General features: G+C 42.0%; 3 protein-coding genes across 3 annotated transcripts; 1 reads left to right on the top strand and 2 right to left on the bottom strand.

Moving 5' to 3' along the window:
- Positions 1–9: 9 nt before the first annotated feature.
- Positions 10–6,004, bottom strand: fam166b (family with sequence similarity 166 member B). Its single transcript, XM_051938360.1, has 6 exons — positions 5,528–6,004; positions 4,542–4,714; positions 3,507–3,661; positions 2,370–2,496; positions 261–470; positions 10–136 (listed from the first exon to the last, which is right to left on the bottom strand). The coding sequence occupies exons 1-6, from the start codon at positions 5,659–5,661 to the stop codon at positions 21–23; spliced, it is 915 nt and encodes a 304-aa protein (XP_051794320.1). The 5' UTR covers positions 5,662–6,004; the 3' UTR covers positions 10–20.
- A 1,271-nt stretch (positions 6,005–7,275) lies between these two features.
- Positions 7,276–13,259, top strand: si:dkey-106l3.7 (uncharacterized). The gene is made up of 6 exons (XM_022216323.2): positions 7,276–7,965; positions 11,632–11,769; positions 11,959–12,142; positions 12,284–12,366; positions 12,525–12,622; positions 12,935–13,259. Exons 1-6 carry the CDS (start codon positions 7,348–7,350, stop codon positions 13,020–13,022), a joined length of 1,209 nt encoding a protein of 402 aa, XP_022072015.1. The 5' UTR covers positions 7,276–7,347; the 3' UTR covers positions 13,023–13,259.
- A 460-nt stretch (positions 13,260–13,719) lies between these two features.
- rnf208 (ring finger protein 208) lies at positions 13,720–23,245 on the bottom strand. Its single transcript, XM_022216317.2, is given in 3 exon segments — positions 13,720–14,191; positions 14,194–15,868; positions 22,585–23,245. Coding segments are annotated over 2 exon segments (774 nt in total). The 5' UTR covers positions 14,867–15,868; positions 22,585–23,245; the 3' UTR covers positions 13,720–14,090.
- Between the last annotated feature and the right edge of the window lie 239 nt (positions 23,246–23,484).

Below are 23,484 nucleotides of genomic sequence, written 5' to 3'. Positions count from 1 at the left end.
TTCATGCCTTAACGATCATCTTATTGCCCTGTCGTTTTTTTTAATGGCTTTTCCAGAAGCTTCCTTTTGATGCCGCTCTTTTCCAGTGCATTCTTGGAAAGCTGACCAAAGGTTTGCCCGTAGGTGAACTTGTATCCTGTGGGATGGAATTGACATGATTGGACTTAATGTTTAACTCCCGATTGTTCCTTTTCTGTTTCAGTCGCATTTATAATTTAGCTTATCAGGAGGTTTTACTGCGGGAAATGCGACACACAGACCTGGGATGTGTCCTGCGAACGATGGCACCACACCTCTATCGGATGTATAGATACAAGGCAGTGGAGTTGTTGCTCTGTTCTTCCTGTCTGGAAGGTCTTTGGCTGTAAGATAACTCTGCTGCTTTCCAGACTGGATCAGTGCCTGCTTGGTGATAATGGGGTAGCCTTTGCCAATCAGGAAGCGAGATTTTGGCACATGCCCCGTAAATCCTGCAAAAGAGGCACCAGTATGTGAGCCACTGGAGTCTTTTAGTAGCTATCTTTTCAGCATGAAAGAGAATTCAGCAGCTCTATACGTAGTTTTAGACTCTTTTTTTTGGCCGTTGGGTCATGCATTGGTGTCAGAGCTGCTCTAAAATAGAATAGTTTGGACAATGATAACAAGTAGTAAAGCTGAAGATCTAGAAGTTAAAGTAAAAAAAAGGTGTTTTTTTTGTAAAGCACATTTCAGTTTCAAAGCAATACAAAGGGACACACAAAACATAAAAAATACAAGTCAAAACCCAGATGTTTTGATGATTTGTACATAAAATCAATTAGACAAGACGGTAAAAAAGAAAAGACAGGATCTGAATGTGTTTCTTAGGATGCAACAGAGTATCATTTTATATTTGTCAGCTGGACAGAGACACTGGTGAACAAAAGTGTGAAGAACCATGGATATATTCTTTGCAGTCTTGTCTCCAGGGGACTTTCCTGATCTGTTCGAGTCGATGTTTCTCTTCGTCAGAGCTGTAATCCATTCATTAGACTTCACAGTGGCTGTATGTATATTTTTGACCCAGCAGATTTAGTTTTATTTACAGAAGACCTGTGTGTTTCTATGATTCCATCACAGAAAATTAAGAATTGTAGGAGTCAGTGGAACCTTAATACGGTCATGATAGACATGTTTGCTAATATTAGTGGACGACCAAACAAATCACTTGAGCCACAGCCACCAAAACTTGAATGTTTTCCTCATTTCTGGTGATTATTGGTCTAATAATGTACCAACCAACCAGAGAGAAAAAAGAATTCTACAAATACATTACAGGGTTGGATCTTAACTTTCTTCTGCACTAGCCACCCGGGCTAGTAGCTTGCAAAATGCACCAGCCTGCAGAATGTTGCACTAGCCCGTTACTTGAAGCCCCCGCCCCCGTCGGACGTTATGGGGCGGAACGAATATTCGGATATTAGTCTTTAATAGGGCCCGAATAATTGGAGACCAGAAACCACTATTCGGGCCAGCCCTACTATGCTCATAACTAACTGACACGGCACTAAGGAACACCTGTTTCTCAATCTGAAAGTCACATGTATTTCAATTCTAAAAAACTAACAGATTTTGAGACTTCTTGAATCTCCATACTCGCCAGGTTATGCTGCCCGCACTCAGAATCACTGGCCATCTGGATAAGCCCATTAAAAGCTATGCTATCTTGCAAATTCACTGTAAATTTCCTCACTCACATTTCAAACAAACTTTTCAAACATGGCTGACATCACCCCACCTTACTGCCCTGCCATCTACCCTAAGTTACAGATTCTGTATAGTGGTGCCATCTTGTGGCAAATTAAGCACTTATCATGGTGCAACACAGTTACCTGTGTCAATGAACAATGACATCAACAATACATTACAATAGAAATAGAGTGAACTTAAAAAGTTTTGCACTAGCCAACACGGGCTAGTAGCAGAGATTTTGCACTAGCCACGGGCTAGCGGGCTAGTGTTAAGATCTAACCCTGCATTAGCAGACGCTTTTATCCATAGCATCCACTGACCTCCTGTGCCAAAGTCAGTCGCTGAGCTATCCAGCTGCTAGTCAACAGTTCACTCTTTTTGATCGGTTGCTTCTAATTGCATGTAAACAGTGCAGCAGTTAAATAATCAGTAGTTTCACTCTAACAGTGGAATGGTTGGTGTGAATTCCTCTCTTTTGTTTTAGCTCTACAGAGTCATCTGGTGTCTTTCAGGTGAAAAGATGATCACTGTCAGCATTTACAGCTGATTTTTGCTGCCCCCAAGTGACTGAAAAAATACATTAATGTCCATTTAAGGCCTACTGCATGCTACCAGTGTCAGCTGTGTGAAGCTATGTCGGTAGAGCTAATAACTGCTACCTGAGATAAAGTGCTTGTGTGGGTTGTCATCATCCATGGAAAATGGTCTTCCAGGTGGTGCGAAGGTCTGTACAGGCTCGTAGGAGATCGATTTGTTGGTGATCGGTATTAGAGGTGGTTTGGTTCTCTGGGCCAGAAGATAATAATAACAATAACTTTATTTGTATAGCACCTTTAAGAAAAACATTCACAAAGTGCTTTGACAGGTAGAACATAGAAAATGACAAAAATGTACAGAATGGATAGCTGATTAAAAGCTGGTTTAAAGGATGACATCACACAAAGAGGGTTCAGAGTGAAGCTGAAGAGAAAATAAAAAGATAGAAATAGATTAAGATAAGGAGGTTAGAAAGAGGAAATACAAGCAGTGGAAATGTTAAAAGGGACAAAAGAGGAATAAAAGAGAACTTTGCTTGAAGGCGAGTCTATAAAAGTGGGTTTTAAGAAGTGATTTAAAAGAAGTTACTGATTCGGCGAGCCTTATCTCCTCAGGCAGGTCGCTTTAAAGTTGACAAGTCCTGACAGAGAAAGCCTGGACGTCTTTGGATTTAAACCTCGACTTTGGAATGATCAGGAGGGACCCACCTGAGGATCTAAGGCTGCGTGTTGGGATGTACGGGGTTAACATGTCTAAAATACAGCCAGGGGCATAAAGGTGATCGGTAAAATCAGAATAGGGGAGATGTGATGTCGTCAGATAAAACCGGTAAGAAGCGTAGATAAAAGAAGCCAGAAACCATTAAAACATGCAGGAGTCACAGATAATATGACAGATCTGCTGGGAGGCTCTAATGTAAAGTCTATTAAAAGGAAAGATTCTATTCAGTGATACATAATTAATGCCAATAAATCCAGGTCTTCGTGCAAATGATTGGGAATTAAAGCCGTCATAAAACTGATCATACGGCTGATAATTCCTTTTAATCGTCTGATAAAAGTGATTCATGTGTATCTCAGAGAAAATTAATGGATCTGTGGTTGGTCTGACCCCTGCAGTGGATTAAATTACAGCGACCCGACACTGGAGCTGGATAATTAAGTCAGAGCTAACCTGTTCACTGGTGTCACGCCAACATGTGTGTGGGGCAACAAAGCAGTAAAGCCACAGCAGGTTTGTATTAAAGAGGGAGAGTTTACATCAGTCTGTTGAATCCTGGAGCTGACAGCAGCTGGCAGCTCCTCCGACGGCTGTTGGAGCCTCGCTTGTCTTTCCAGGCAGAACTCAGTCAGGGCTTTGTGGCATGTTTCAGAGTAGGGGCAGGCAAAGTAGTTCTGACTTTTTGGAATAAATCCTAGAAGAGAAATGAGCATCTTTAAAGCTCCAGATCACACAGATTATTAGTTCATTCTAGATTTTTTTTTTTAGATGTCTCGCCTTAAAGTCAGGCCTGGTTGTGGAACTGAGGTGAGAAGATTTATTTCTTTGTGGTAATCAGGACATTTTTAAAAATGCTGTTGATGCACAGATGAAATTCAACTCAACTTAAACTGAATCATTGCAGCAGAGACTGATAAACACTGACCAGCCAAAAAACAAGTCACACACTCATAACACATAAAGAAAGAGACCCTGGAACATATTCTCACAACTGGAAAAATGTGTGGGAAGAGAGGACGAGGCAGGCAGACAATGAAAATGTCCTACGCTGAATGGCATAGCACTAGATTGATTGAGTGTGTCTAAAAAAAATGGAAACCTCTGGAAGTGTTATATTTTTGGCAGTTTTTCTGATCTAAACCTTTACTCTTTTTTTTTTTTTAAATACGTGTCTGATCATCATTTCCAAGGAGTTTAAAAGCACAAAAGCCAAAACTTTAACTTTTGTATCACCTCTGCTACAAGCAAGGATGAAATATTATAAATTTCTTACCAGTTAGACGACATTGTGACCCACTTATACCGTCTTTGTTGGCTTCCTTCCATGCAGCTATGTGGTGTATTGATTTTCAACACTGATCCACTAAACTAGCAGCTTATTCTTCATAATTTAGCAGCTTGGACACAGATTGTTGATCTCATGCTGCAGTGAGAACAGGTTAAATTCTAACTGCTGATTAGTGTTTCACATCATTAACAGCTGATAAATGTCTTAAAGTGTGTGGGTGTGTTAGAGGAAAATGATTGTCTCTGAGGTGTTAAGTGTTGAGCCCAGGTAAGTGTGTGACGCTAACCTGTGTATCCAGGTATCATCCTCTTCAGGTTACTGTCAGCGAGGCCTCTCAGTGTCAGATTGGTGTCAGTTTGTTCAGAGGAGACGACCTCAGGACGGCTAAGCAGCTCAGCCATCAGCTTTCCGTACGACTTTCCGATATTAAACTTCAGCTGTGGGCAATACCCCGCATAACTATAAAATAAGATAAACAGCCTCAGTAGCTGCTTTTAAGAGGAAATTATATGAGCGTAGCTGACAGTAAAGTAAGATTTCAGCAGTTTAAACAAACATTTTAGAAAAAGACGGAGGATTTTTGGGGAGACATGTAATCAAACATCTCTCCTAAAATAGGGGAATGAAATAAAATATGCGATTGTGTGGCTCTTTTTAGATGTTTTGAGTAGTTTTGCATTACTTATATGTTTTATTAAATTGCAAACCTTGTATTCTGGTGAAACGCCATCAGTTAAAGCTAATGCTAGGCCAGCAGGATATTGTTAGAAACCGGCTGAGATCAGAATACATACGGTACACCTATTGAAAAATACAAATACAAAACATTGCAGTAAAAAAAAAATTGTCATAAAATATTTGACTGCAAGACTAAACATGCATCAGTCTCATAAAATGTTGACACCCCTTTTGTGGAGTTAAACAATGAGAATAAATGCAGACAAATTATGGGGGGAAAAAACTAAATCAAAACTGTAAAAATACTGTGAAATACTTGAGTAAATGTGCTCAGTTACTTTTTTATTTTCCACCACAGCTGCTTTCTATATCGAACAGGGTTTACTAGTCTCTCTAAATAAATGCAATATAATAATAATAATAGTTCCTTTACTTTTCACCAGAGCTGGTTTCCCTGTCGGACAGGTTTTTACTTGTCCCTGTTCATGTTTCTCCTGCAACATTTGTTGTAAATTAGCAACATTTTATCCCCTATTACTTAACCTTAAACACTAAACCCAGAGGCTGTTATTACAGTATTTGTTGTAAACTTACCCCGGGATAAAGTGTGGTTTCGGTGTGAGCAGAGCTTTTCCAACCTTGGGTCCGCATCTGTCCATGTCTGAGCAGCTGCAGGTCTGGGCTGGTTTCTGGTTGCTACAGAGAATCAAACAAACTGCTGCTGTCATGGAGGTTTTTATACACAACTCTACTGTAATACTCAGCCAGTGGTGTTATGATGAACTTACAGTGTTTAAGAACATTCAGACTGCAGCTTTTCTGTGCAGTAACATTTCTTTGTTTAAAAAGCTCAGAGCGATCATTGAAACTACATTTTATATTCTCTCCAGATATTTTTTTTACATGAATTAACAAAGAAGTAGATCATGATGATTATATCCTAGACTGCAAACACAGATATTCTTGAAAAATGCTCAACACCACCCCCTAGTGTAGTTCTACAACATTTTAGAAATACTCAGAGGCAGAAAACTGATGGACACAATTAACTAAATAATCAAGTCCAAGTCCATATTAGTGGTGGATCTTCCGTGAGGGCACGGGGGGGGGGGGGGGGGGGGGGGTAGTGGACCCCCCGTGATCTGATTGGCCACCCAGTGTGCCCCCCGGAATTGTCATTGGATGAAGAGTTCATTTGAAAACACGGCTAACTCCGTTTGATAAATTTTCAGAAAACTCATTTTTTTATTGTTTACTTGAGATAATAATAACAATAACACTAATAATTTATTTTTTCTCTATTTTCTACAGAGTCAAATCCACTCAACTTCAATTTGATTGATATTATCTCAAGTAAACAATAAAATAAAAGTTTTCTGAAAATTTATCAAAACGGAGTTATCTGTTTTTGCAAATGAACTCTTCAAATTTACATTAACGATTTCCGATTTCTGATGCTCCTGAACGTTGTTAGTTAAATATGCTTTAAAACAGCATCTTTTTATATAACAGACAAAAGGTCACAACAAACAAGTTCACAAATAAGGCAAAATTATTTTTAAAAAAAAAATAAAATAGATTATATAAATGATCAGAATAGCTGTTTATTCATTTATTGAGTGGGATGAAGTTTAAATGAAAAGTGCACAAATTAAAACACAAGTAAGTAATTAAATAAATAAACAAAATGGAGGAATAGTTAAATTACAGCTCTTCAGTACAGTAACAGTTGTAACTTTGTGCACGCTGAGGCTGAGAACAGCTTCAGTTTTGTGTCTTTGTGGTAGTGAATGAAGCTGGGCGTCGGATCAGATGACCTGCGCTGTCACTGCTCACCTGGGGAATGCAGATCATATCAGCAGCTCCCATTCTACACATTCCTACTGTCGCAGTGACGAAACAGCGTTTTCTGTTTCAACCTCTTCTTTACAGTTCTGCTTTTCACACATGCATACAATAAGCACCGTATATCCACTCAGGAATTCCAGCATATTATGTCTGGTATGTTAAGACATGTAGGTCATGACGGTGAGTTTTTGTTTCCATCTTGTGGGAAACATGTAAGTTTCATTCTGTAAATACGTCAAGTTCCCAGACTGACTCTGTGTAAGCGTGTCGTGACCCGTTCTGTTTTGGACTTCTTACAGGTGAGGAGGACAAATCAGGTATTTCAAATAACGCTGCAGCTGAGTCACCTTCTTCCCCAGAGTTTGGTGACAGGAAAGAGCGGGTATGAACATGCAGCTGTGATGTGGAGAGGCGTGGTGAAGCAGCAGAGGCGGATCACCGGAGATGTTTTGAATGCTGCATCACCAGCTCACCTCAGCTAATGACTGCGTGGGTTGTCCAGACCGGTGTTCCTTTTTTTGCCTTTTGTATCTCAGCAGCAGAGGTGTGAGGAACCTTTCTCAGAGATGAACCTATACAGGAGCTTTGGGAACCTCATGGAGACTTGGTTAAGTGAAGGAAACCCACTGTGTCCTGACTCAGAGTGGAGTGGAAGTAACGCTGAGGACTCTCCTATGCCTTCGCCTGAAAACCTGCGCTCAGAATCGGTGGACTCTGGAGTGGAGACGGCCAGCTGTGACATGTCTTCTCCAGCTGCATCGACTGACAACGCAGAGATGGATCTGTTCACGCCTCGGCTCACTCCAGCATCGACATCGCAGTCTCCCATCCTCCTCTCTCCTGCACCTTCCTCATCCTCGTCTTCGTCCCCTCATCTCTGCCTCAGCAGAGCAGAGAAGAATCCCACTGAAGCCTTGCACTCAAAGTTAGAGCAAGCCCTGCAGAGGACCGACTCTAGACAGCTGAAAGAAAACCCCAAACCCCTGACAGTGGAGGAGGTGCTGAATCGACGGCCTCGAGCATCTTTTCTACCCAAACGGCACGCATCGGAGTTAGTGAGAGGTCAGAGGTCAGGGAGTTTTGGCCTGAGACGGACAGTCAACCCATCTGTTCCTGTTAGACAGATGTCAGACGTGTGCAGGCGACCGCAGTCTGCTCTGAGTTACGACAAGCCCAGATCAGAGGTGAGATACTCTTTAAGCGACAAGTCAAATCTCTACAAACTTTGACATCATTTCTAATTCTAGTTTCTGTTTGTTCCTCTCTGGGACCAGTTTCAGGTAAGTTAGTCACAGCTACATGCACCGTCTTGTACAGCACGGTGTTGTAAAGGTTAAAGGAAAGCCTGCCGCTGAACTGGGCCTCTGCTTTTACTCTAGTTAAAAGGTTGCAACACCCTTTAACTACTCATTAAGCTGCTTTCAAATTTAAAGTAAGGCAGGCATGCCATTACTCATGCAGGATCTCTTTCATGCGGTGGATCAGAAACCAGTCTGCCCAGCTGTTAGGCATGAGAAGAATGGCTGGAGACATCTGGGGGAAGTTTAGCAGTCTGTGGGTTTTTGATAAAAATCACAAACAGTGTTATGAACCAGACAGCAGAAAATGATCTGTCTTGGTTTGAGTTTGACCATTGAAGCAGGAGAACATTGCATGCATTCCTCTTCACTCTCATCAGTGTGGATATCAGCACAAGCAGGTGTTGAAACAACTGGATTATATGTTCTATTAGAATTTAATTAGTCCAGAATGTTTTTGTTAATCTTTGGTTATGTGGTGTAGATTTCTTTGTATTCTTTTGGCTACAGTTAAAAGGTTTGTTGAACACACCATAAAGTCATAATCGCCCAATTAAATAGGCTACTTATTTTAATTACCTTTAACTACGCTTTGATTTATCAGCCCAACTTCCACTGCACTGAATGTGGATTGAAAGTAGAAACATTCAAATCTGGATATTCAGGCTAAACAGGTTGAGATCTTCATTGTTCATTTCAAAGAAAGAAAAACTTAATAAGATCAAAACATGAAGCGGCCTTTGATGTTGTCATCATGCTGTCAAATTATGAGGAACTTCCTTATTCTATCTATTACTAAGATAGTTTTGGTAGCATAATTTATAATGTTAGCACGATACCAAGAAAACATGTAGATTTTTTTGTGTAATGTTTACCGTCTTAGCTTAGCATGCTAACATGTGGAAATAGCTCTAAACACAAAGTCTGAATCTGATGTAAATTTTGTTAGTTTTTCAGGTATTTAGTCAGAAAGCAAAGTGAAATTTGGTTTCCAATGACAAATCAGGATCACAGTAAAAGAAGAAAAGCACTCAGAGACCGCAGTACTTTCCCATACTGCTCAGTCCTATCATTTCCAGCGGCTGAAATCTTGAAAAAAATTGTGGCAGAAATCACGGCACCATAGAATGTGGCCATTAAATACAGATGTACCCACAAACAAATCACATCATTGTCGGTGTGCTGCACAAATACAGCAAAGGGAGGTGCAAAGCGCACCTTCAGTCCGTTGGCCTACAGGTCAGCCTTGACAAGGTGTAGCACCCGTTTAGCCTCCCGATCAGGGTTACGTGACACCGGGACTTGCAGGTGCCTGGATGATTGTGCAAGCAGATTCAGGCAAAGTGAATATATGGTTGTATAATCGCAATGCTGGGCAGATGAATCCAGAGATCAATGTCCAGGGTTCCAAGTCCAGTATGAAAACTGAAGCTGAAGAAGGCAACGGAAGACCACAGTATTTATTCCGAGTACAATCATGAACTCCGGTCAACATCGGATTAAGCTCAATTATATGAATGGAGCCTTCAGGGAAGGAGCCTCATCCGGTAGGGAACTTCATGTGCCACAGGTGAACCCTAATCGTAATCCAGCAACTGTAGGCAGACCGAAAGCAAGGAAGACCCACAAACAAAATGACGTTATGCATGTGTATGTTATGTATGGATACCGAATCGCGTAACCTAAATATGTAGCGGGCAGCAGGAATTGATGGGACTTGGAAACACCCCCACAATTTAATCAATGGTTTCTTGTATCATTTCTGACAGATAAGTCCCAATAAGTCTGCAGCAGTTCATTAATAGTAGGATCACAATCATGAGATCGTCAGCTGATGTAGCGTTCACTTGTCATAGTTACAGTGACACCGTGCCTCTATCTCGCAATGACACAGAAATCTTTAACAAATCCATGGATCAAGACTATAAGCTGCATCACTGCCAAAATATAATCAGTTGGTCCTTGTGTCATTTCTGACCTTCCCTAAAAATTTCATCCAAATCCATTGGTCCGTTTTTGAGTAATGTTGCTAACAGACTGACAGACAGACGTATGCTGATCGTCACATAACTCCGCCTGGTTCTTTGGTGGAGTAACAATCAATAAATTATTGTAACTACAACTAATTTGTTGAGATGTTTCACCAACTAAATCATCCTCATGGTGGCACCAGATGAAAAGATGGATCACCAACATTAGGTTTCATCCTCTGGTAACCACATGAATATTTGTGCAAAATTTCTTGACAATTCATCCAATAGATGTTTCAGCCTCAACCAAAGAGCAACAGATGTCAGTCAGGCTGATAGTTTGGTTAAAATTGTCTGGAGATTATTTAAGATTTCTCCATACGATATAACTATAAAGGAGTTCTCGCACTATAAAGCATCCAAAAATCAAGGAAGAGCAACAAGAAGTTCAGTCTAATCCTTGTTCTGGCCATTTCAAGTTAATTAACCTTAAATATTTTCAGATCACTTCAGCATGTGAAAACATGACTTCTTACAACTTACCTTGGCTTTTGACTTAAAATAATGAGCTGAATGAATGAACAACTGAAAATTCAAGTTGATAAGAAACAACAGTAGCATTTAAGTAGACTTCCAGGATGCACTGTTAGATAGCTTAAAGTCCCCAGAGGTTCCTGTTTTTGTAGTTTTACAGGATAGATATGGTGAAAACTTGTTCGTGTTGAGTATCTTTGTCAAATTAAGTTATAACTCCTTTCCTTTTTATAGTAATCAAAACAAGTCTAAGCATGACAAAGATTAGTTGGAAATTCAGTCTCTACACAGGTTGACTTAATTCATTTCGCTGGAAGTGGGAGCAGCTTCCCATATTATCTTTGTTCTGACTAACAGCTGTCAGTTCTTGCTTGCTGATGTCATGAGTTGATTCAACTTAATATCTTGAGTTTAGCAAACTTGTCGTCTCAGGTTCTACTTTCACACTTTTCAGAACTCTTAAGATGATCTTCAACAAATAAATCATCCAAATTTAGACTAAATTTCTTGTTGCCCTTCCTTGATTTCGTAATATTTTACAGTTTTATCCTATAAAGAAAATGTAAGTGATGTCCAGGCAATTTTATCCAAACTATCAGCCTGACTGACATCTGTTGCTTTTTGGTTGAGGCTGAAACATCTATCGGATGAATTGTCAAGAAATTTTGCACAAGTGTTCATCTGGTTCCCAGAGGATGAAACCTAATGATGTTGGTGATCCATCTTTTCATCTGGTGCCACCATGAGGATGACTTACTCGGTGAAACACCTCGACAAATTTGCTGTAGTTCCAATAATTTATTGACTATCACTCCACCAAGGTACGCAGTGGAGTTATGGGATGATCAGCGTACGTTTGTTTCTCTGTCTGTTACCAACATTACTCAAAAACAGACCAATGGATATGGATTACATTTTTAGGGAAGATCAGAAACGACGCAAGAACCTCATAATTTTAAGGCAGAACTTATGTGTCTAAGCTGAGTGAAATTAACCTCATTTTCAGAAGAAGACTAGTTGACTAAGCTACCTTTACTGATCTGTGCAGGAGGGGAAAGAACTGAGTCCCGGCCTCAACTACCTGGAGCAGGTTTGCCAAATGCTTGAAGAAATAGCCAGACAACAGATGCACAGTCGAGCGTTACAGACAGAGATGGATGCCCTGTGTGAGGATCAAGACACGCAGGTGAGTCAGCAGATGACATTCATGTTTGACATCTCTGAAAGCCACTTAGGAATTTAACATATTTCCTACAGTCTAGAAACGTGGCTCGGGCTCGTTAAACATCTGACAACAGGAAGGGTTCTTGCAGCCTGAGGGCTCGTACGAATTAAACCATGACACCACTGTGCTCATCACCTAATTTCCTTGAAGGTTCCCGACACGTGTCAGAGCGACTCCACGGCCGCCGAGGAGGACGTTGCTTCTTGTCAACGACTTGAACCCACAGAAAACACAGAGCAGAATCCTAGTGAACCTCAGAGGAGGAGGGACCTTCCCTACGGACATTTTCGTCAGAGATCAGCTTCAGACACGACTCTCGCAGCGCTGCATTTAGGTGAGTCATCTGTCACCTGCTTCTGTCCTGATTCCCTTCTGTGGTCAAATTTTTGTGCAGGTACTGTTACATGGGAAAGTGTTGCTCGTGTGAAAGGCCATTTTCTGTGTTTGTAAATTATCATGTGGGTGCTTGGTGCAGGAAGGTTGAAAGCGGACTGCAGAGGGCAGCATCTGAGTGCACATGACCTGCTGGAGGAGGAAGAGGAAGACCCTGAAAACCAGGTGCAATACACTTAAATAAACACATAATTTGTACTTACATAATAAACACAATCAATATAACAGCTGCATATTACATACATGATGTTCCATGTACTGTGTTATTGTGAGGTTTGAAGATTTTGTTGCCTCTTAATGTAACACTTTTATTTTCTTCTCAGGAATCTACAAAGACGGATACGAGTAAAAGCAGCAAGACGTGGAGGTTAAAAATTGCATCTTTGAGGAGAGAGCAGTCTACTGCGTCAGATTCAAAGGGGTGAGATCTAGTATTTATTACTGTAACCTCCAAAGGGGCATCACTATTAATCTAATCTGATGCCTGATGCTCTGAGCGAATATGTGAGCTGCTCCAACATGGCAGCCGGCCACACTGGATGCAGTGGTCCAGAGTTAATGCACAGTAGATGGAAGACAGGCTTTGGTTGGGGTTCATTTTCAGTCTACTGCATCTGCTCCTCTTGAACATTTTGTCCTGTTTTTTGGGTGAAACTCAGCTCATGCGCTAATGCCTCCAGTTTTCCACAATGTCTTGTATCCGCTCTGCCTGATGAATTTTTTATCTTTACAGCCAACAGATGCAGTCATCTGAGAAAAACTCGGCCCGACGACGCCTCAGCCAGCTGTTCAGGAGGAGAAGGAAAACTCTGCCTGTGTGAAATGGACCACAGAGTCTGTGCTGATGTTTCGACATTTTGGTTTCGGAGGACTTTGAGCACTGAAGCTGCTTTCAAAATGACTTCCTACTGAGGCCATGATGCAGCAATTTGCCATGCTTATTTATTGAAAAATGTATACTTGCTTTTAAAAAAATTATACTGAAAAATGGAGTCTTTCTCTGTAAAGTTGTGACTATGAATTAAATGTATAGCTTGTTTCTTTGTCATAATGTACAGTTCATATCAATATCTATGCTCTAATTGTCAAACAATAGAATGTAAATATAAGTACTTTCCTTAAAAAAAATGCAGTTTTGTCTTTTTGTTATTCTGCAAAATAAGAGGAACATCCAAGGTGGTTGATTTTTATGTGAATGTTCTTAAAGAAACATTTTTAACATTTCTATTTTTCCACTACAAAATGTTCAAATATTTCCCAAAAATGTTGAAAATGTGGAAGTTTTCGCTGTGAAAATATATATATTTTCCCACATTTTCAAACTTTAAAACGGGCCAATTTGATCCGCAGAACGACACGAGGGCTAATCAATGAAAAGTCATTTAAAAACCTCACTAATGTCCATCCTAAAAGGGGCTTTTCGAATGACATATTGCAGAAACCACAATGAGACGGGTAGATTCTGCAGCCGTGATCACCCAGACTTCTACCAGATAACAAGTGCAGGCCACACAGAGGTACTTTTCGCATTTATTTAATCTTTATTCACCTAGTTTGGGGGGGAGCGGATAGACCTCCCCTGGCATTCCCATGTAAAGAGATGTCAATGACAAACACGTCCAACCAAACGAGAGAGGGTGAATAGGATTCCAGTCCATACATAAAATACATTTATTTACTATTTATTGAACCACCAGCATCCATTAGTCCCACACAGCATCAGTCTGTGCTATTAAATATATAGAGATAACATCTATGGAGGATTTTATTTACTGTATGTGTGAGAGGGGGGGTTGGCAGAGAGGGTAGAGCTTATAGTATGTAAAGAGTGGTGGTGGAGGTGGTGGTGGGGAGCAGCGTCGAGTCATGCCTGCAGTGGCCCCCCTTGTCTACATGATGCCACAGGAGGACAAGGGGTTGGCGATCTGGCAGGTGCAGGCTGACTGGCAGTATTGACGCACAGTCTGGTAGCAGCTGCGGTCGGCGTCCCCCCCCACTGCACCGGCCCGTTGGGGTCGGAGGGCAAGCGGCTCAGGATGCTGGTGTTGATGGCCAGAGCAGCCAGGCCATAGTCAGTGAACAGCACCGTCTCGCGCCGGCACGTGGGGCAGGAGATGAACTTGTACTTGGGACAGGACTCGTAGAGGATCTGCAGGCATTCCTCGCACACCGAGTGCAGGCAGGACAGGATGCGCGGACGCTTCCCGGCGAAGTTGTAGGTGTGGCCGCAGGTGGGGCAGTCCAGGGGCTCGCAGGGCATGACGGGCCCCGAGGAGGAGGAGGAGGACGTGGACGAGGAGGTGGAGGAGGAGCGCAGCACGTACTGGTTGACTATGACGTCCTCCATCTTGTAGTGGAACTGGTGGTAGCAGATTTCGTTGGCACTGGTTTTGCGCTGCGCCAGGAAGCTCTGCTCCCTGCGAGTCATCGGGGCCGGCGGGGACACCATTGGCCTGGGGGAGCCGGATATGTCCAACGTCAGGTCGCTGCAGGCCTGGTTGACGATGATCTCGCCCTCCCCTCCGCCGTCCCACGCCACTCTGGGGGGCGGGGCATAGCGCGGCTGGGTGACGGGCACAGGGCACTCTCTGGGGAACTTCTCCGACTGGATGATCTTTACGGTGTCCATGGGGATGGTGACGGGCTGGCGCCTGAGGCAGGACATTCGCACGTTTTTGGAGGTGGAAGAGAGAGGGGCTGTGGCTCTAATCAGACACCCCTGCCTGGTTCTGCACGAGGGGAAAAAGACTGGACTCTTTCTCTAAAGTCAGCCATTGGAGGGAACATGGGGACGGATGGTTGCCTCCATGTTTCCCTCTAGAGATCCCCCCCTGGCGGGCGCTGTTGTCAGCCTGAATCTTTATGAGGACGAGACAGATAGAGGAGCTCAGCCAGAGCACTGCAATCTGAAGCTAATGTGAACAGATGGCTTAACAGTCCAGCTTACACTTTCTGACCAGTGTTGACTACTTGAAGGTAGTTTTTTTGTTGTTTAACTCAGTTTATGCTGATGTTTCCTGTCCTGTCTTTGATGGCTATTTGCTGAAATGTATATTCACACACGAGGACCGTTACTTTAGCACAAAGATATGTTCTCACTCAGTGGTAACACCAATAAATAATCTCATATGCACACAGATGCTCACATATATACATACAGTACAGGTTGGTGGGTTTCTGCATTCACAGAGTGGTTTGGGGGTTGATTACAGGCGGTTCAGAAAAGGTCCAGGAGGTATTGTCTGAAACTATATCCTGTGGCCTGTTGAGGGAAACTCTTCCCTTCACAAACGAGACTTTAAACGTGTTTCTCGCTCAAGCTTAGCTTCCTGTTTTTGGCTGCGGGCGTGTTACACATTGACTTGAGTGCGTGAGAAAGAAAGAGTAAGCTTCAGTCTTTCTCTCTGCTCTTGGTCCGGTGTGGTCAGGTGACCCTGTGAGACCCTCTCAGTGGCTTGTTGATAAGAAGGAGGGAGGAGGTCCTTTTATAATGCTCCAGGAATGACTCCTTCAAACTCCAAGGCTCCTGAATTCCTCAGAGGTGGGAGTGAAGGGGTTTGTATTTGGACTTTCAGACAGTCCTCCAAACAGTGATAACAGTTAGGATGCCTCTGTGCTTGTCTCCCTTTTCCTCAGATCCGTTACGTGTTTCCTTTGGTCCATCTACCTGTAAAAACAGAAACGAGACACAAAAAAAGAGTTTTAGTATTATTTTTTAGAACAGTACAAGCTTAGTGTTCCATTATGTTTCTCGGATGTGTGGCATTAGTTTGACCCTGTTATATTTCTGTGTATGATTGACTGAAAATCACTCAGTCTGTCCTACTTCTTTTTTCGTCTTGGCCTTGGTTCAGGAGTGTCTCTTCAAAGAATAAGAAAATTATCATGTTGCCGCTCGCTTGAGGGCACAGCACACAGAGCACGCCTTTCTTTTCACTAAACACAACCAACAAATGTGAACACCAAGTTCATAGTGTCCTTTAGGCGTACGAGTTTCAAACAAAGCACACCCAATGTGAATCCTGAGACAGGACAAAATTAGGACTTTCATGTTCATTGACTGATGAAAGAGCAGCAAAATCACCTAAGAGGTGGATTCAATTGATGATATGTGAAAGGAAGAAGTTGAAATCATTATGTTTTTGTTTAATTTTGAACTGAATTTGTGAGTTTTCTGCCAGTTATGTATTAAAGTAACTATTTTTGTTAGGTACACCTGTTTAGTACAATCCAATTCAGCTGTTCTTCCACAAAGTTTTATGATGGCTTTAAGGGTAAAACTTTTACTGGTGATGTCAAATGATTCAGCACTGAAGCTACATTTAATGGTGTACAATTATATTATGTTGGATGTTTCTAATATCCTGCCTTCATCATGTACATAAATAAAATAATCTGGTCTCCTAACGTTATGACCTCAGTAATAAATATACAATTTAAGTTGCACATTTAAAAAAAATGTTGTCAAGAACATAAGTTTTGCAAAGATCAGTGCAATGGCAGAGCTGCATTAGATTGTGCAGATGTTTTACTGTCTTTATATATATATATATATTTGGGGTTTATTGTAATTGCAGAGTTGTTTCATTTGTTGTTGTAAAAACTGGTAATAATGCCTTCTGTTCTGGTGCACAGAAACATAAGAATATATACTTCAAGCAAAGCCAGGAAACACTACGGTTAAGTTCGAACAGATAACTTTCTTTTTTTTAGATTTGTCCAATTTACCTTCCTCCATTTCTTCCTTTCTTATTTTAGCTGTGCACATGAATCCGTTCATGTCAATATCAACATTTCTGAGCCTCTTAGAACCTTTAAATATTTAACTATAACTGTGCTATGACCTGGCTGCATTAACCCTCGTGTTGTCCTGCAGGTCAAAATTGACCCGTTTTAAAGTTTGAAAATGTGGAGAAAAAAAATTCACGGTGAAACTTCTGATGTCCACATTTTCAACATTTTTGGGAAATCTTTGAACATTTTTTGGTGGAAGAAAGAAATTTTAAAAATGTTTCTTAAGAATGTTCACTTAAAAATCAACCAAAATCCAGCAAATTTCGCTCGATTTTGGTTGATTTTTATGTGAATGTTCTTAAAGAAAATACTAGAAGTTTTACTGATATGTATGTAATCACTTTAGATATTTTTAGGATTTTTTGGGAAGATTTCTACTAATTTTTTGAAAATATTTGCAAGAATTTTCTTGCCAAATTTGGGGGATTTTTTAAAGGGAAACTTTTAAGGAATTATTTGAATTTTCCTCCTGAAAGTTTTGCAAATTTTCAGAAATTTGTTGAATTTTTTTGCTTAATTTTTGGATTTTTTTTTAGACAGGGAAACAATATTTTTTTGTGCCCATAAATGAGGACAACAGGAAGGTTAAAAACAGGAAATGCGACGTCGCAGCTTGCCACACCGTGTGGTCAGAGCAGGTGATTGTGACACAGTTGCGTTACTGCTCCTGTCATTCCTCCTACTTCCTGACGACGCTCAGTCATCCGCGTCGGTTCGACCGTATCGTTGCGTGGGAACGATCTGCACGGAGGGTTTGTGTCATACTGCGTGTGTGGGCCCATGAAAAAAGAACAAGTGTATGGACGGATGGTTTTAGCCCGACCAAAACAATAGCTGCCAAATAGCAGAAGAGGGAGGATGACACATCGTTCATTCTGTGCACGGCTGTCAACGCTGATGATTCATTATATGAGGGAAAAAAACTGAACAGAGGAGGTGACCTACATGCGAGGAAGAAAGAGAAAGAGAGAGAGGGAGCACAGCACAGCACAGCACAGCATAGGTCTCGGGTTCTATTTATGGTTTGTTTATCTGAGCACTTCTCTGTGGTTTCCTGCCCCCAACCTTTGCTGAAGATTCACACTGACTGAGAAAGATGTACCCAACAGGCGGAAGCGCTTTAGCCCATTACGTTCACGTGATGCGTTGAGCCACATTGGGCAAACACGCACACGTTTGTTTCTCCCATTTATCCTTTTCTCTGTTAATCTGTTGACACTCAGACACCAGAGCTGTGAGCCAAAATCCCTCACAATCACACCAATCGCTCACACAATCTGGCCAAATGTGTCCGTCCAGCTCTGCAGTGCTGCAACACTTCTCCCGAAATAGCCTCTGTTTCTTTCCCATGCGCACACAGCAGGCATTCATGCACATTTCATAAGGCTGGAGGTTAGCACACAAAAAAGGGACATGATTTTCACCCAAATACTTTGATTTTAGTGCATATAGAAGCTAAACTTACTGCTTCTGGAGATCAGGGACTGACTGATTATCAGCCGTATCAGATATTCAACATTTTCTGATTATCGTCATCATGTAATTATTTAAAAATTCTTACTAAAATAAAAACATTTACTTTAGCTTTGATGCAGCCGCCTCTTTCTATCTGCACTGTGTGAATGGTCACACGTCATGAATAACAGCCAAACAACACTGATGGATAAATGTTGAAAAGCTCACTTTTAGTAAAACATGCACTACCAGTCAAAAGTTTGGACACACCTTCTCATTCAATGCCTTCTATTTATTTGTATTATCTTCTAGATTGTAGAGTGACACTGAATATTAACAATTTTTTGTTTACAACATATGGGTTCTGTAAAGCGTCTTGAGACGATTTGACTGTAATTGACGCTATATAAATAAAATTGAATTGAATTGAATTGAATTGAATACCTCCATATGTATTCTTTAATAATTTTGATCTACAATGTACAAAATAAAGCAATAAAAAACATTAAATGAGAAGGTGTTTCCAAACGTTTGACTGGTAGAGTAAGTAAAAACATGAATAAGCAAAGGTATATCAGGAAGGTTTTGTGTTGAAGTTTGAAAATTCTATATTTTCACACCAAGATTTTCATTTTAACTGCAAATATTTATCAGTTATTGTCAGTTATCGGTCTTCTTGATTACTAATAATCAGCATGAGCCCTGAAAACAACATGCTGGTCGACCACTAGTGTGTTTATGCAACAGTTGTCTGAGAAATTAATCATTAATTTATATATAATCACCTAGCAGGTACAGACATTACTAACATGAAAATAATTCTAGTTTTGCATCATGATTCCAATATCTTGTAGTATGGCTAAATTAATATCAGAATATTAATGAGTATGTTATTATCTAAAGGGAATTTATGTTTGTTTTGTGATAGTTTTGTAAAACACAGTATGATAATATAGTCCTAATTATTATACTAGATATTAAACTTATCTGTGATACAGAGTCTGGTCAGTTTCTTAGTCTTGTTTACATATTTTTTAATCAGAAAATTACTGATTTAAGCTACATTTTGTTTATTTTGTGCTGGATCTAAGCAGTTGCATTTTAGCAAATTTTGCTAGGCTTAAGGCGTGAGTTTTTAATTCATTACAAACACTATAAGAAGATAGTTTTGAATTAGTGCTGGAGCCAATAATGATACAGATATATCGATATTTCTGTACATATGGACCAATTAAATGAACGCAAGAAATGCAAGGATGTGTTTGAGATGATTTAGAAACTGTGTGTGAGAAGGAATCTAAGAAAATCCCTGTGTGTCTACGAGCATTTGACCTTCCCTATACACACATATACATCAGTGTTTTCTATAAACTCTAAAACATCCAGTATCAGTTGGGCCCAAATAATTATCTGACAGATCTTGTGTGTCTAGACTCCTTCAGAGGATGAAAACATCTCGTAAAAAGGACTCCGTCTGATAATGGCAAAGGTCAAGTTGATAAAGCATCTAGGCTGCACGAGGATCCTTTGAGCCTGGGAGAGATGAAGCAGCTAAAATTACCCTCTAATTTGGTGACAGCACTATGAAAAGGGCTGATAAGTGATGCGGGCTGCCTGCTGATGGGCCAGCTTTGGCGCAGCCTCCGCCTAATCGACGGAGCCCTCTCTCCGATTATGTAAGGAGCTCATCTTCCACCCAGCCACCATATTAACACAGTGTAAACTGCTGCAGCTCCCCACAGTCTTCACATCGCTTGTGTGTGTGTGTGTGTGTGTGTGTGTGTGTGTGTGTGTGTGTGTGTGCAAAGCTCGGGATGCTTTTCCTGCAGAGGAATTATTACACTAATGAAATCATGGCAGGCATTTGACCTCATCATCACAAGCAAGAGGAGGAAGAGGAGCGCTGACCACAGAGATGTCAGAGGAGTCTGCCTCAGCAGCAAATTCCTCATAGCATTAAACACACACAGAGCTGCATTCACATTTAGAGACACACTCACACACACATCCTCCAACATTCTCACCCTCCAACGACTCCCTATCACGTACAGGGCAACACCCTTTACATTCCTGTGGACTCACAAACAAACTGATAACGGGCCGACAGGAGCCACTAGGACGAATATTTTTAAATGCTAGATTACCTGATTAAACTGACACAGACAAAACCTGAAAAGAGAGACAGCACATGCCGATCCGCGCACCTTTGCAGAACATTCCCGTCATATCACCCTCTGTTCCTCGGTGGATTTCACACTGGTCCTCGCGAACGCTGTGGATTGATTCCACCTGTGCAGATCGGAGTGCAGGGGAAGGGCACCATGTTCTGAATGAGTCATAGAGACGCATCCGTCTTTCTGTCTGTCTGTCTGTCTCACCCTCTTGCTCTCTGTCCATCTATCTATCCGTATGTTGGCCTGGACAGAGCACAAGGTCCGGGTCTTTGTGCCCCGGCGCCACATACCAGCAGTATGTCAGGTATGCCAGCTATGTTGAGATTTGCATCCACATTCATAGCTGGGCTGGCAAAAACACATCGACACATCTGTGCCGGGACCGGTGCTGAATATTATGTTGTATTTTCATTACGTAACATGTTGTGACCTTAGCGGGATCTGAGGGCAAATCCCCCAGATTTACTGTATGTTTACCGGATGCAGCTTTTCTCTGCAGATAATGCAGTTTGCAGAGACCACATGAAAATAATGTAAACACAGGATGCTTTATTATGTTGTAGATGTTACAGTTTGGAGAGGAAATCAAGTATGGCATTGCATAAACGTGTGTTTTATGTTCTAGTTGTTACATTTTTATCTGTTACAGCCATGATATGCGAAGCTTTAAATGCTCAGGCCCTAATTTTGTGTAGTTTTTTTTACATATTGTGTCTTTTTTACATGACTTTTTTCTCGTAAGTAGGTTGCTGTAATTTAAATGCCAGTATGTAAATACTTGTAGATATTATTCCCATGATTTAAATCCTCATATGATGCTTGCATCCATCCATCTGTCATAATTACAGTGCAGTGCATAAGTGCAGTCGGATGTTTGTGTTTTTGCTCGGGCAGAAAGTGCTCAGTGTGTGTGTGTGTGTGTGTGTGGTGAGGTGTTGTTTTAATAATTCAGCCCCGCTGTCATTCACGGCAGACATCGGCCATTTTGCCTCGCAATTCATTACAGCCAAGTGCTCTTTGTTCTCGTGCATGTAGCTCCCACAGCAACATGGCAGAGCTGCACACGGGCAGAAAAACAAAAAGCAATAATCGCTCCACCTGACACAGACCTCATGGAAGATTCATGAAGCAAAAAGCTCTGCAAGTGTCCACCTCTTCAATAAGAACTGGATTGATTAAGGCGATGGATTTTGCTCTTAAAGACTGCCTCCGCTCTGGGTGGAGGTGGACAGCAGCGATGATGCACGAGAGCGACTCATATGTGAGATAGAATTGAGGTGGCCAAAATATTTGGACAGTGTGAGATGGAGTCAGTGTGCTGCTTCGCCAGTGGGAGGGGTGCGTTCGGGAGCAGCAGTTATGCAATCGCAGCATGGAGCACTCTCACTGCAGCGCCAATGTATGGCCAATATGGAGATGCTTTAGTGTTTGCTGACAGCTACAGAACTGGCCGTTCCTGCCCCGTCCTTTCTACCCCCTTCCCTCCCTCCTCCACCTGCCCCTGCTGTCTGTCTGTCTGTCTGTCTGTCTGTCTGTCTGTCTGTCTGTGCAGAGGTCTGTCAAATGTCACAACCGCTGGAGACAGGAAACCCTCAAGATAGCATCTGCGCCCTATTCACAGTTTCCAACCGCTGCTGTTTGTGGTCTGCGTAGATAAGCAGGTGCGCAGGTGTGTGTCTCTGTGGGCGTACATGTGTGTCTCCATTCATGCATCTGTGTGTGTACATGTCTGCAAAATGGACGTCCATGATGCAACCGCCATGCAAATCCAAGCTTAACGTAACGAAGTCACCTCTGCCTGTGTCATCCATGCACAAAGAGACACAGTAAGAAAAGAGCATCAACGTAGACGAGCCACACCTCACAGACCCGAAACATTCATAATCTGAAGATTCGAAGACACAGAAAAGCCTCAGCATCGTCACCACATAACAGACGGAAAGCCTGGTCTCATTCTCACCTGTCTGTCACTCGTCTTGTTCTCGCCCTTTCTCGCCTTCCTCGCTCTAGGTCCAGGTTTGTTTTTTTTTTGCTGAGATGTCTCTGTGAAGATAAACCAAGCTGCTTTGTCCAGACGGAGGATGCTCTCTCCTGTCCTGTTTGTTTCTACAGGGATGAACAATGAGCAACAGCGAGTGGAGGAAAAGATGGAGGAGATGTAAGATGGAGGAAGCACATCATGTCTCGGGCTGCTTTCATCGACCTCCGCATCCCTCCTCTCCTCTCCTCTCTGGTACCTTTGTCCTTCACGCTGCCAACCCTCCTTCTCCTCCGAACTGTGACTGACCCTCTGGTATCTGTCTCTCCATCCCGTTTTCCTCTTCTTTTAGATTTCTCAGCGTATTCTCTGCTGGGCTTCAGCGCTGACTCCCCGTTCTCTCTTTCTGCTGGTCTTCAGGTAGAACCTCTCTCCTCCTTCTGCTCCTGTTGTCTCTCCTCTTGCCTCAGCTGCCGTTCATTACTGCTCTTTCTCCTCCTCCGTCTGCTCCAGTCAGTGCATCTCTCAGTCACACATGCGCAGTGTTTTCACACATACATGCACACACACTCACTCACACACACTCTTCCTCTCTCTGTGTCTCTGTGCTTCTGGCTGCCTCCTTATGCATGTGGTTGATTTTTCCTGCCCACCCCCTCCTATCTCTCTCTCTCTCTCTCTCTCTCGCTCTCTCTCTCTCTCCCACTCACATTCAGCCTCTCTCGCCCTCTCATTTGCTCTCTCTCGCTGCAGCACACACTGCAGTGCCTCTGCAGGCAGGATCACGTTTTCCCGTTGCCAGAGAAAATATTTCAGCCAATGAGGAACGTTTAACAATGCTCTCCCACCACCACCACCACCGCCTTCCCCCCGTCTAAACAC

This window comes from Acanthochromis polyacanthus, chromosome 18 (genome assembly GCF_021347895.1).
Source record: "Acanthochromis polyacanthus isolate Apoly-LR-REF ecotype Palm Island chromosome 18, KAUST_Apoly_ChrSc, whole genome shotgun sequence".
Classification (NCBI taxonomy): domain Eukaryota; kingdom Metazoa; phylum Chordata; class Actinopteri; family Pomacentridae; genus Acanthochromis; species Acanthochromis polyacanthus.
Note: the sequence above shows the minus strand (reverse complement) of the source record. Positions and strands in the feature narration are given on the sequence as shown.

Bases quoted from the DNA above. Each gene is read 5' to 3' on its own strand.
- fam166b (XM_051938360.1), bottom strand. From the start codon at position 5,661: ATGACAGCAGCAGTTTGTTTGATTCTCTGTAGCAACCAGAAACCAGCC. The intron at 3,662-4,541 runs GTTAGCGTCACA...TTTCTCTTCTAG, and splicing joins GATGATACCTGGATACACAG to GATTTATTCCAAAAAGTCAG. The intron at 471-2,369 runs GTAGCAGTTATT...CCTCTTTTGCAG, and splicing joins ACACAAGCACTTTATCTCAG to GATTTACGGGGCATGTGCCA.
- si:dkey-106l3.7 (XM_022216323.2), top strand. From the start codon at position 7,348: ATGAACCTATACAGGAGCTTTGGGAACCTCATGGAGACTTGGTTAAGT. The intron at 12,367-12,524 runs GTGCAATACACT...TTTTCTTCTCAG, and splicing joins AGGAAGACCCTGAAAACCAG to GAATCTACAAAGACGGATAC. The intron at 12,623-12,934 runs GTGAGATCTAGT...TTATCTTTACAG, and splicing joins ACTGCGTCAGATTCAAAGGG to CCAACAGATGCAGTCATCTG.